General features: G+C 42.1%; 1 protein-coding gene across 1 annotated transcript in view; it reads left to right on the forward strand.

The window, feature by feature from the left end:
- The first annotated feature begins 254 nt into the window (after positions 1–254).
- Positions 255–14,569, forward strand: part of LOC148542143 (cytochrome P450 3A9-like) — a 68,397-nt gene continuing 54,082 nt past the window's right edge. The window contains exons 1-4 of the mRNA XM_088471894.1: positions 255–615; positions 9,591–9,684; positions 11,216–11,268; positions 11,353–11,452. Coding sequence (XP_088328020.1) covers positions 545–615; positions 9,591–9,684; positions 11,216–11,268; positions 11,353–11,452 — 318 coding nt within the window. The 5' untranslated portion in view covers positions 255–544. The remainder of the gene's footprint in view (positions 616–9,590; positions 9,685–11,215; positions 11,269–11,352; positions 11,453–14,569) is intronic.

Genomic DNA, 14,569 nt, shown 5'->3' on the forward strand with positions numbered 1-14,569 from the left:
TAGCTTGATAAATTAATAATGTGATATTACTTGTAGTCATTCATTTTTTTTTTTTTCCTTTTTATGAGTATAATGAAAAAATATAGTTTTAATTATATAATTAACAAAGAGGTCATTAAGATTGTCACGTTTTATCCTGCATCTCCAGAGACTGGGCTCATACTGCTGGCTGTATTGTGTGTCACGTGATCCCGGAGTATACTGTACACGGACTTCAGCGTCTCTCCATCTTTCATTTTGCAACCAGAGATCTTTAGATCTATACATGCAACTATATAAAGTCGCACATCTTTCCTACGCATGACCATCAGGTTGCTGCATACACACAGCACTCCCACTGCTGACCAACCCACGGGATCACATGACGGGCTGCCTAAGGACTCGATGCGGAAGAAGCAGTGGAGATAAATAAGAGTACATTACCTAGTGTGCAATGCATTTGTGCTTGGACTTGTAGACAGACAAAGCTGTGCACACAGAGACCTGACTGTATAACTAAACAAAGTGACATTGAGAGTATTGTGAGCTCTGGTAACAAAGAATCATGAACTTTATACCAAACCTCTCTCCAGGGACCTGGATCCTACTGGCTGTATTGGGGTTGCTGTTTTTACTGTGAGTATAAAATAAATGTGACGCTTATGTTGTACACATTACATATAAGTTGTACACAACTACTGAATATACTGTATTTGCCAAAAGGTGATTAGAATTAGAGGGACACTGCAGTTGGACAACATTAATGTGCAGTTTTGCCAGACATGATACACACATGATTACGCCTTTCCAACATGACTATTATTATTATTATTATTATTTGTAAAGTATCAACACTGTGCGCAGCTACCTATATATACAGGTTATATTGTAACAATTACGTGATTGAATTGCCACCTCCAAAAATGTTTACTAACTTGCCTTCTACACTTGGGGGCATATTCAATTAGGTGCGAAAAGTCGAGTACTTTTTGCATGCTGGACTTTTCGCCATCATCGCTGGTTTTCCATGCGAAAAAGTATCTTGCGCGTCCCCGCTTATCCCCATATTCAATTAGAAAGCGGCGAAAACGGCACCCAGTGAAATGCAAACAGGCGAAAAGTGCTGTTAGATTTGGGGTAATCAGCCTGACACCTCCCCCCCCAAAAAAAGCCCCCGAATAGTGCTGCTGAAGCTATTTGGGGTACTTAAATGCTCTCATTGGCTACGTTTTTGCAGAAGTGGTGAAGAATAGCATTTAGCAGGTTTTTTTTGTGAAAATGACTAGTCCCAGCAAATTTGGGGTACATGAAAATGGGTGCAAGCATGGTTAAAAATGGCAAAAGTGAGGTTTTAAAAAAAAACGTGAAAAACGCATTTTCAGCAAGCACCTGAAAATCTCCCCCATACTTGCAGACCCCCTCAAAGTCTATTTCGCTAGTTTTTAAGTTTGAACCCCAACTTTGTACTTGTTCGCGCGTAATTTTTTGGGGTGTTCTTTAAATTTTTTAGGATTTTTTTAATGCAGTTTATCTTTAGGAACCTGTCCTAAGGGTGCAGGGTGGTTTCCCCACCTTTGCACCCCAAAACCGCAATTATGCATTTTTTTCCGCCAGGTTTCATAAGCAAATCTTTTTCGCCTATACCAATACATTGAGTTTTCGCACTGGCGAAAAGACGCCACAATTGAATACGGGGATAATTTTCGCCTGGCGAAATGACGTCACTGACAAAACTTTTTTACCAAAACAGCTTTTCGCACCTAATTGAAAATGCCCCTTGGTTTCTTTCCCAGCCCCAGCTGAAAAACGGTGCTTGTGGGGGTAGGGAGCGGGATTAATTGTAGTGTTTTAAATTATTACTGAGATTTAGGGGCCTATGTATTAATAATTGCTGCAGTCTGTCTTGCAACAGACTTATTTTTACAAAAATGCCCTGGCTATATATAAACTCTAACTTGGAGGGAAAGTGGTAGCGATAACCACTGTCCCTACAAGTTACATCCCTGACATATTGGAGGAGTCTTTCACATTTGTGAAATACCCCTCCAGAGAATCTGACACTGGGCATGTGCACAGTGCAGGTTACTGGAGCCGGACGGACGTAAGTTCCCCCTTCTGCAAGAATGTCTCCATAGGCATAAAGCTATTTGCACCATCTGAGAGTAGTGTAAACCAATGGGGCTAAACTTCAAAAAGCTTAGCTTTTTGAAGTTTGACATGTACTACATAGGGGTCACACCATAGTCCACATTGATAATAATGGGGACTCTGGTCTTCAGCGTTAATGAGCCTTTTGCAGGAGATTTCTGTGGAATCTCCTGCATTTGTGGTTATTAGTACATAGTGGAAGATGTACTAAGCTTTGGAGAGAGAGAAAGTGGAGATAGACCAGAACACGATATCTTCTGGTTGGCCGTGCTGCACTGTCAATCAGAAGATATCATGTACAGTGTAATGGATAGCATTACTGCCTCACAGCATTAAGGTTGTGGGTACGATTCCCACCATGGCCCTACTTGTGAGGAGTTAGTATATTCTCCTTGTGCTTACATGGGTTTCCTCTGGGTACTAACCACTACTTCATCAAGGCCTTCCAGCACTCATCCTAACCCATTTCATGCTCTTTCCTTCCTATCTTCCCCTTCTGTGTCACGCCTGTCTGTCTCCCCCTCCCCTTTAGAATGTAAGCTCTCATGAGCAGGGACCTCTTCCCTCATGTGCTTCTCTTTACATTTTCTTCTACTCTCTACTCCCCATTAGGGCACCTAACACGGGACCGCCAACTCCCGGCAGCTTATTGTGAGTGCTTTAATCACTATTTCAGCAATGTATATAAGTTGTGTCCTTGTCCTGCACTGTAATGTACTGTAAGTTACTTGTTTCTTGTTCACCTATTAGTTCTATGTACTATGTAAGGCGCTGCGGAACACTTGTGGCGCCATATAAATAAAGGATAATAATAATAATAATAATAATTCTACGATTTCTTTCCACACTCTAAAATTACAGTGCATCCTGAATGTATTCACAGCACTTCACTTTTTCCACATTTTGTTATGTTACAGCCTTATTCCAAAATGGAATAATTCATTTTTGTCATCAAAATTCTACACACAATACCCCATAATGACAACGTGTAAAAAGTTTTTTTTTTTAGATTTTTGCAAATTGAATTAAAACACCCCCTAAGAAATCACATGTACATAAGTATTCAAAGCCTTTGCTCAATACTTTGTTGTGGCACCATTGGCAGCAATTACAGCCTCAAGTCTATTTGAATATGATGCCACAAGCTTGGCACACCTATCTTTGGGCAATTTCGCCCATTCCTCTTTGCAGCACCTCTCAAGCTTCATCAGGTTGGAAGGGAAGCGTCGGTGCACAGCCATTTTCAGATCTCTCCAGAGATGTTCAATCGGATTCAAGTCTGGGCTCTGGCTGGGCCACTCAAGGACATTCACAGAGTTGTCCTAAAGCCACTCCTTTGATATCTTGTCTGTGTGCTTAGGGTCGTTGTCCTGCTGAAAGATGAACCGTCGCCCCAGGTCAAGAGCGTTCTGGAGCAGGTTTTCATCCAGGACATCTCTGTACATTGCTGCATTCATCTTTTCCTCTATCCTGACTAGTCTCCAAGTTCCTGCTGCTGAAAACATCCCCACAGCATGATGCTGCCACCACCATGCTTTACTGTAGGGATGGTATTGGCCTGGTGATGAGCGGTGCCTGGTTTCCTCAAGACAATCCTGTCTCGGAGGTCTACAAACAATTCCTTGGACTTCATGCTTGGTTTGTTCTCTGACATGCACTGTCAAGTGTGGGAGCTTATAAAGACAAGGGTATGCCTTTCAAAATTATGGCCAATCAACTGATTTTACCATAGATGGACTCCAATAAAGCTGCTTTTGCATATGTTAGCATCGCTAACAATCATAATATTATCTTGTAGGTGCATATACTATAATTCAGTGGTTTATGATTTCTCAGCTGTTAGGAAGACCCTTAATCTGATGGTATATTGGACACTAGCTGTGTTCAAGATTTAGCCTCAGGAGAAAGTTATTGCAAAGTTCATGCACAGCAAATATTTGCCAAGTGGGATAACCTTTTTAAAGCAGTCCAATTAGCAGAGAACCACAAGGCAAAGTTGAATTCAATGGTCCACTTGTAGCTGTATCCTGGGTCCAATGAAAATGCTTAATGCGTTTCGCTGGATAATGTGTGTCCAGCTTCATCAGAAGCATGTCCCTAATGTCTCCCAAAAGCTCCTTATATACCTCCTCACTTAAGGCAATACAAAACACCTGTGTGTTAATCATTTCTTATAAGACAAAAACATCCGTTTCTCATATTTAAAATGTCAAAAAAATAATTTTAGCATAAAGGCAATCATATTTAAAACCCCTTGGTATAAAAACATTAGCATAAATGAACAATTTGGAAGGGTTTAGAGTTACAGACTTTATTTAGCATTCATGTTTTCCTCCCCCTACACAACTCTTCCACACCATTATCATGTTTACCTCCCCCTCCACTCACTGTCTACCTAATCCTCTGGCCTGCCCCCTTTTTCCACCTATATCATTTCCCCCTTGTCTCCTCCACCTCCTCCTTCCTTTATCTCCCCTCCTCTGTCTGCCGTCCTCCCTCTCCTCTCCCACTAATACACTTTCATTCTCTTCTACCTCTCCTTTGTCCTACCACCCCACTGATAATCCTTCCTCCAAACCTCCTCTCCATGTCACCCCATACCACCCCCATCATATTAAACTCCCTCCCTGCCAACCACCTACAGGTTCCCTTCCCAGCACTGGTCCCCGCATAATCTCTCCACTACATTCATCTCGGCCACCCATATTAAACTCACCTTCTCGCTACAGCAACCCAAATAATCTAATTCACATCTCTCCCACAAACCCTGTCCCTCTATCCTGTGCCCTCTGGAATGCCAGATCAGTATGTAACAAACTCTTACCCACCCATGACCTTTTCATCTCTAAAAACTTGCATCTCCTAGCCATTACTGAAACCTGGATTTCACCCTCTGACACCACTTCCCCTGCTGCTCTCTCCTCTGGGGGCCTCATCTTCTTTCATACCCCTCGGCCTGGGGTTCGCCATGGTGGAGGGGTAGGGGTTCTTCTATCCCCCGGTTACTTCTACCAACTCCTACCCTCTGAACCATCTCTTACTTTCTCTACATTTGAGGTTCATGCTATACGCCTCTTCCAACCAGTTCACCTTAGAGTAGCTGTTATTTACCGTCCCCCTGGCCCTCTCTCTCTCTCTCCTCACTCGTGTCTCCAACTGTCTCTCTGCCATTTCTTCCTGGATGTCCCAGCGATTTCATAAACTTAATATGTCTAAGACTGAGCTAATCATCTTCCCTCCCCCCTACATAACCACACTTCCCACCATTTCTTTATCAATTGATAGCACAACTATCTCCTCTAGCCCCAAAGTGCGCTGTCTTGGAGTTATCCTGGACTCCTCCCTCTCCTTCAAACCACATATCCAGAATCTCTCACAGTCCTGTCGCTTTCATCTTAAAAATATTTCCAAGATTAGACCCTTTCTCACCCAGGATGCCACTAAAACCCTCATACACTCATTGGTCATCTCCAGATTGGACTACTGTAACCTTCTCCTATCTGGCCTCCCCAAATCCCTTCTCTCCCCTCTCCAATCTGTCCTCAATGCTGCTGCTCGGCTCATCTTCCTTTCAAAACGCTCTGCATGTGCCTCCCCTCTCTTACAAGCCCTCCACTGGCTCCCCTTCCCCTTTAGAACCCAATTTAAGGTTCTCACACTCACTTACAAAGCCCTCAGCCATTCCTCTCCCATTTACATCTCTGATCTCATCTCCCTTCACTCTCCTGTCCGCCCTCTTCGTTCTACAAATGCACGCCGCCTCTCATGCCGATTGATTACTTCCTCCCACTCCCGCCTCCAAGATTTTGCCCGCGCTACTCCCCACCTTTGGAACTCTCTCCCGCTTCCCATCAGACTCTCCACCTCTCTACAATCCTTCAAACGGGCTCTCAAGACCCACTATTTCATCAAAGCCTTCCAGCTCTCATCTTAACTTGCTGCTACATACTCCTTCCTCCCTGCCTACCCCATCTGTTTCACCCCTGTTTGTCTGTCCCTCCCCCTTAGAATGTAAGCTCCTATGAGCAGGGCCCTCTACCCTCTTGTGCATCTCCCTACTATACCTTCAGCTACTTCTTACTCTCTACCAGGGCACCTAACACTTGATTGCTTTGCATTGTTGCTTATCTGGGTGTTATGGTCGTGAATGTAGCAATGTACATTATCCATGTCCTGCAATGTATTGTACTGTACTGTAAGTTACTGTAAATCAATCTATTTGTTTATGTACTTTGTACGGCGCTGCGAAACACTTGTGGCGCCATATAAATAAACGATAATAATAATAATTCATGTAATCTCTATGTTCCGGTTTTTGGTCCAATCACATGATGTAGGTCCGCTCACATGATAATGAGGGACCACTCATGCAGCTTACTGATTGTTTCTAGTGTTGCTCGGCAACTGTCATAATCAACCTATATATCTCGGGAATAAGTGTTGTTCCATCACGTGACATATGGCCGCTCACGTGACCGTACGAAACCAACCACATTGCCCAATAGTTGTCTCTAATGTTGCTATAGACATCTGATAGAAGCTTTTAAATGTAAGTAGTTAGCTGCTCAATTAGCTAGTTCTTATAATCTTCATTAACCTGATAGAACAGAAGGGGTATTATTAGACTATGGACTCTAAGACAAGCTACACATGTTCTCACTATATGTGTACGATCATCTGGTATATGTATCAAACACACACCCCATATTATTATAACTTGTATAAACAATTTACTTCATTTATTTATTTATTACCAGTTATTTATCTAGCGCACACATATTCCAAAGTGCTTTAGAGAGAATATTTAGCCATTCACATCAGTCCCTGCCCCAGTGGAGCTTACAATCTATGTTTCCTATCACATGCACACACACATACACACTAGGGTTAATTTGTGTTGGGAGTCAATTAACCTACCAGTATATTTTTGGAGTGTGGGAGGAAACTAGAGCACCCAAACCCACGTAAGCACAGGGAGAATATACAAACTCCACATAGTGGGAATCGAACCCATGACCTCAGTGCTGTGAGGCCGTAATGCTAACCATTACACCATCTGTGCTGCTGCTTCAAAAGTGTTGCTGGGCAATACATGAGGCGACCATGTTGGCATTATTAGTTCACATAACTACTATTCATACTTATATTTCTTATATTCTCTACTACTGAATTGTTCACAAAATTCGAAAGATATAAATATGATTATACGATTCCAAATTAATCTTTTATCAGAAAATAAGGTAAAAATGGATCACTTATATTCCAAACCTTTATATCATATCCTATTATATATCCTCCTGTATATCGAAATATTATTTTATTTTATTTTGCAGTAGTAATTCCGACACTTATAATGTATATAAATTGACAATACTTAATACCTTTTGCTTCACCTTCTTTTTATTTTTGTCTTTTAATTTTTAATTTATTGTTTATATCGGATAGTATGCGCATGGACCAATATATATAGTTTATATACATTATAAGTGTCTCTCCTTAATCCTCAATCCCTCTATCGTATTTATGTCTGTTTTTAGTGTCAAAATATGTGTTAATTTACAGTAGTGGGTGCACAGATGTAAACTGAGGTGATGGCATCTGAATGCATAAGTTACAAAATAATGACATCAGAACTCACTGTTTATATAGGCTTTCTAATATCTGTTAGCATTGGGTTGGGTATGAAATTCCGGCTGTCAGGATGCAGCTGGTCAGAATACCGACAGCGGCATCCTGGCAGCCAGAATCCTGACACCCATAGGAACGAACTGTGTTTTCCTAACCCCTACCTTAACTCTCCCTCCCCGGTGCCTAACCCCCCCCCACCTAGTGCCTAAGCCTAACCTCCCACTCACCGCACCCTAATCTTAACACTCCCTCCCCAGTACCTAACCCTAACCCTCCCCCTTGTGCCTAACCCCAACCCCCGCACCCTAACCTACCCCTAGCACCCTGATACTTACCTTCGGGAATCCGACGGTCGGGACTTGTAGGTGCATATACTATTATTCATCAGTATATCATAATAAGATGTTTAATGTAAGTGACTGTTTACGATCATATGAAGTGTCCAGCCAATAACAAAACCGATCTTACATGAGGCTTCCACAGTGGGAAACTTGTCATATAGAGTGTGCTGTATATGTTTTCCTCTGAAAACTTTGCCAGTGAGGTTTGCATTAATAAGTAGCCGGGTGGAGGACACAGATATCTTTTTTTAAAGGCTCTTGCAGATATTGCCCACTTGCTGGCTTGGCACAGATATAATTGTGTCCAGGAATACCCGCTGAGACACAGTGCATGTCTGCACGCTCCATCCTCTCTGCAATGCTACCACCTTTCAATGCCTCTTAAAGACGAGGAAGGGATCTCTGTTACCGTGCCTGTCACAGTAACGTAAGTGCAGCGTCCTACCGATTTTGCCCATCAGACGCTGGAGCAGGACAGTGAAGGGTGACATGTAAAATAAGCAAGGTGGAGCACTCGTGAAACTGTGCCTGGGGAGAACACTTATAAGAGTTGGGGGATAAGATATAAGGCAATACAGACATATACTGTACATCAAATAAAACAAAGCAATTTATTCAAACCAAAAGGATGTCAAGACGACTTCTCCCTCTTAGTCAGATCAACTCCAATATGTATAATATGACAAATAAACACAAAAAAGAAACACATGTGAAGTACTGCTAAAAAAAATACACAAATGGATATATCCCCTTGTGTTTAAGGAAGATGAGGGTGATGAAGATATTCCTTCAATCCAAAGTGATTATCAATCGGAACAGAAAAGGACCTCACCATCACTAATTCTATGGATAGGCATACCATAAACTCACTTAAGGAGTGTGTGAGAAATGTGTGTAAAGGTTTCTTTCCATATATTTCACTGTGTAGCACTAAAGGGCATAGTAAGAGAGCGTACCCCAACGCACGTACATAGAGGTTGGGATCCACATGTAAAGATATCTTTAAACCTCCTGATATGATTATTTCACATAATCGATGTAGAAAATCAACAATACTTAATTCCAAGCAGCATATATTAAAAACATAGAACCAATAGGCACATTCAAAAAGAGGATCTCAATATCCACATTAGAGTCCAAAGTCTGTTATAGATGGAAAAAGGAAGCATTAATAGCAATATGTCCACTTGCAGGTAAAAAGGTCCAGACTTAAACCTGCATCAGTTTTATTGCATACCTCCAAATAAAAGTCCAGGTCTCCGTGATTGTCCTATGGCTGCCCAAAGTTCGCAGCACCTGTGCACCTGTTAGGTTGCCTGGAAAACGTGAAGTGTGTGGGGTTCTGAGGACTGAGTTTGAGAAGTACTGGTCTATGCAACTGACTACACTCAATTATGTGGAATTTAATTTTTCACACATAAGTTAAGCCTCTAAATCTTATGTCGACATTCATGTATCTTACTTAATATTACGTATTATTCTTTTTCTTTCCAGCTATGGTATAATACCTTATGGAGTATTCAAGAAGTTGGGAGTTCCTGGACCTTTTCCATTGCCTTTTATTGGAACATTTCTGGAATATAGAAAAGTAAGTATGTCATGTTATCATTGATAAATGTTGTGTTAGTGTAATGTGACTTATTATTGGTCAGTTGTGCGACTGTATTAAGCCTTTTTAATTTTACTGCTGTTTTTAGTAATAAACACTGCTTTATCTTAGAGCACTGCACCATAGTGAAACAAAGGAGACCTACACATAGAACAGAAAAAGAATATAGTGTATCACACTTACAATAATGAAGTGGGTTATAAGCATATAACACAGGTCCCATCGGAACAGAGCATGCTACAGGTATCAGATGGCAAAAACAACCCTGGTCCCAGTTGGTATTAGGGAATGGTGAGCCTGGAGTCCGGATCGTCAGGTCCACCAATAGGGAGATGATACACCTGCTGTTTGACACCACGGGTCCAGAAGAGGTAAGCCACCATTAACGCGTTTCGGACACGATAGTCCTTCGTCATTATTGTAAGTGTGATTTGTAATTAAAAGATTGTGCTTTTAAAAAGGAATCTACACTATATTCTTTTTCTGTTCTATGTGTCTATCCTTGCCTGAGCACAAAAGGCTGGAAAGGCATTATTTCATTGCAGACCAACTAACAGCTACAGTCAGGTGCATAAATATTGGGACATTGACAGAATTTTCATATTTTGGCTTCTATTCACCACCACAATGGCTTTGAAATGAAACAAACAAGATGTGCTTTAACTGCAGACTTTCAGATTTAATTTGAGGGTAATTACATCCAAATCAGGTGAACAGTGTAGGAATTACAACAGTGGGAGGCACATATAGAAACCGTTGTAATTCCTACACCGTTCACCCGATTTGGATGTAATTACCCTCAAATTAAATCTGAAAGTCTGCAGTTAAAGCACATCTTGTTTGTTTCATTTCAAAGCCATTGTGGTGGTGAATAGAGGCCAAAATATGAAAATTCTGTCAATGTCCCAATATTTAAGCCCTGCTGCTTAGTGATAATGTTACGCTCACGGACCTTACTACCTCACATACTTTACGATCAAGCACCTCTTCCTATTACTACTGCCAGGAGTATTGCTAAACAATGTAATAGTGATGAAAATACCATGGCAATGATACCTTAAGGTATATTTGGTAAATATACAGACTAATGCTGGGTACACACTGGCCGATATATCGGACGTTAAATTGAATGGCCATTATTTTGTGTGTGTATCGGCCAGTGCGTAAAGACGATATGTATGCGAACGACATCGTTCACAGACATATCGCGTTGGCTGTGCAGATATAGCTGCACATTGTAATGTGTGTATGGGTGGTATGACGACCGCCCCTACACTTGCTGCAGGGAGGGGGTCGCGACGCGACCCCAGGCCAGCGGGACCCGTGGCCAGATGGCAGATGATGGTTGTTCAGTGTGTATGAACAACCATCATCCGCAGATATATCTTTTTAGGTATGTACCAACTAAGGATATACTTGATAAGGGTCTGTTAAATATTTGTGCAGGTAGGGGAGGTATTTGAGAAGAAAATCCTCAGGAACCTTGATTTTTATATATTTATTTTTGCAGGGTATTGTCCAGTATGATATGGAATGCTACAAGAAATATGGAAAATTATGGGGGTAAGCATACAATAGACTCCCAAAGCTGGTAAGTGCTCAGTTAATGTAGATATTTAATCCATTCTGATGTTTGTTGTGTTGCAGCCTCTACGATGGCAGACAACCAGTGCTTGCAATTCTAGATCCAGTTATAATTAAATCCATTCTAGTGAAAGATTGTTACACTAATTTCCTGAACAGACGGGTAAGCTGACCATAGCGATACTAGACAAAATTCATTTGTAAGCATTTATTCCACACAACAACTAATTATACACACATCATGTTCTTATACTTTGCATGTTGAATGCTATTTTGTAGACTTGGCGGTTTTGCATCTGCACATTGTTAGTTGTCCTCCAGTACTACTGTATAAAAGTTTATTTAAATGAGCTTAAAGCTTGTTATAGAAACATTTAATTAATTTACAGAGTCAACATAATCTTTAACAGCTAGGTTTAACCCTCCCTTAGGGGTGCCTAACCCTAACCTCCCCCCAAGTGCCTAACCCTAATCCCCCCTCTAAGTGCCTAAACCTAAACCCCCCCTTCCCCGCTGCCTAAACCTAAGTCCCCCGGGGGGGTGCCTAACCCTAACCTCCCCCCGGGGGTGCCTAACCCTAACCCTCCCTCCCCCTAGCCTAACCCTAACCTCCCAGGGGGGTGCCTAACCCTAAGTCCCCCCCGGGAGCCCTAACCCTCCCCCCCGCGGCTGTCCACTCGCGGCGCCTGGCATCACTATGATTGGGATGCCGGTCGCCTGTCTCCCGGGATCTGGGAAATGAGCGGCGCCTACATCTAGATGCCGGGCATTTCACCCTCGCCAGGATATGACATTCGGGAAGCCGGCTGTCTGTAAAATGTCAGCCGGCTTCCCGACTGCATCCCGTTTAAACTGATGAATGAAAGGTTCTGTATAGATAGGTTGTTGGGTTCCAAACAGACCAAGAGGGATATGTAATGGAGTGTGACTACTGAAATCACCGTGGGATGTATTAAAGGCAAAGTCACCATAAAACTGTGATTTTCATACATGACTCGCTGCAAACTGACACCCCTTTCTTTCCATAATGGAATAAAATAAACTGTATGGGTTATATTTATGAAGCAGCGCCTTTTGTAAGCCGCCGCTTCTTGGTGGGTTGGAGCTGAAAATTTAAAGCAGCACTCCCATTCAGTGTAAAGCCCAGCTGCTTTACACTGAATGTGAGTGCTGCTCTAAATTTTCAGCTCCAACCTGCCATGAAGATCTTGGTAAATATAGCCCTATGTATGGAAGAGACATAACACTATGAGAACCCAACATAAAATGATGTCTTGTGACCCTGCCTACTTAATAGCCAGGCAGTCAATCAGTAGAGGTCTCTTATCAGTCATTTGTGATAAATTTAACTACTTTCACATTAGGGGGGTAAATTTACTAAAGTTAGTATTTAGAAGTGGAGATGTTGCCCATGGCAACCAATCACATTCTACTTCTAAAGGCATTTATTATAGTTTTCAACATTATTGTCCTTCCTTTATGCAGGGACAGTGGTTGGAAGAGCTCCATGTCACTGCAAAATACAAGCCAGCACAAATGAGGAGCCTTTTGTACTTCAAATGACTCCTCCTCACCTTCTGCACAATATCATTTTCTGAAAAACTTCCCTCTCCTGCGAGACTGCCTCCACAGGCGCAAGGTGGTTAACATCATCTGAAGATGGTGTAAAGCTATGGGCAAAGCTCTGAAAATGACTCTTTTTGGAATTTTGTTAATAGAGAGCAGACTGCAGTCCTAAGAATAATGGGGACTGCGGTCTGAAGCGCTAATTGGCCTTCTGCTGGAGGTATCTGTGATATCTTCTGCATTAGGCTATTGTTACATAGTCAGGATATATAAAATCATACGGAATCTGCAGTTTCTGTATGATTTTAGTAGAAAGAGGCTTAATACATTGGAGCCTTAGGGCTCTATTTACTGCAATCCGCATTTTGAATGCAGATTGTAGTGTGATATTACCGACTGAATTTGCATTGCGAATTTAGGCAATATCACAGGGATTTACTAAAAATCCCTTGCAGGGACAGAGCTTGCGATAAATCTCTGTCCCTGCAAATCCACTCCGCCCACATATCACGGTATTTTCGCAAAAAATACCATGACAAGTGCCCGCGCATGTGCCGTCCGGCCGCCGTTAAGCCCCGCCCACATCGCTAAGACCCGCTCCCATGATCGTGACCCCCCCTCAGTTAATTGCACTTACCTGCAGTGATCGGGGCTCCGGTGATGTCCTCCATAGCTCCGGTCAGCTGACATCCCATCCTGCACTGGGACTCGGTCACCTGATGACCGGGTACCAGTGCAGGATGGGAGACCAGCTGACCAGGGGGAGGACATCACCAGAGCCCCGAACTCTGGTCCCTGGACTTAGGTAAGTTTTACTATTTTTTTTTTTTTTTTTTTTAGCAGAGATCAGCGTTTACACCACACAGCTGATCACTGGGGCCGGCTCCAGGCTCTGCTCTGCCTGTTAGAGCGGAGCATGAGTCCGGTAACCGGGGAAGACCCTGGATAACGCCACCTCCAGGTGGCGTTATTATCACATGGCTTCCCCCGGTATTTTTTTCACAATTTATTTTTAGTAACTACCAGACAGATCGCATTTCCCATTACAATGATGGGAAATGCGATCTGATTACTAAAAATGAGTGATAATTAGGGGTTGGAGTAGAATTTTGCAAATTCTACTCCAATTGCCCTTTAGTAACTTTAGGTGAAACTAAAATAATGTGAAAAGGCTGTGAAAACACCCTTTTTCACTTTATTTTAGTAAAAATAATGATGATAAATAGAGCTCATAATGAGATAAGAGTGACTAATAGCACTAACTGATTTAAAGAAGCTTGGTGAAATCCTGTAATGTGACTATTATTAGAGATTCAAATAATATTGCTATTAGCTGTAACACTATGGAAATGTAAAATGAATGCTGGGTACACTAGAGGATGTGTACCCAGACGATATGACAGCAGATGGGCCGACAGATCATAGCGCCGTACACATTAGAACAATGTAATGAAGAAAGGTATGATCCTTCGTTCCGTCGGCTGACCAGAAAATATTACTAACGACCGCAGGAGTGCACAGATTGCCCGTACACACTGAGCGATCCGGCCGATATGTTATTCTGATTCAGCCGTAAACAACAAATTGGACCGATATCGCTCCAGCATGTACCCGGCTTAAGATTGTGTATTTTGAATGTAACAAAATCTCACATTGACTCACATTGATTAAAATTAATTGAACAATTTGATTCAGGCTAATTTTATTATTTAAA

Source organism: Taudactylus pleione, unplaced genomic scaffold (assembly GCF_031769625.1).
Source record: "Taudactylus pleione unplaced genomic scaffold, aTauple2 ptg000015l, whole genome shotgun sequence".
In the NCBI taxonomy this organism is placed as follows: domain Eukaryota; kingdom Metazoa; phylum Chordata; class Amphibia; order Anura; family Myobatrachidae; genus Taudactylus; species Taudactylus pleione.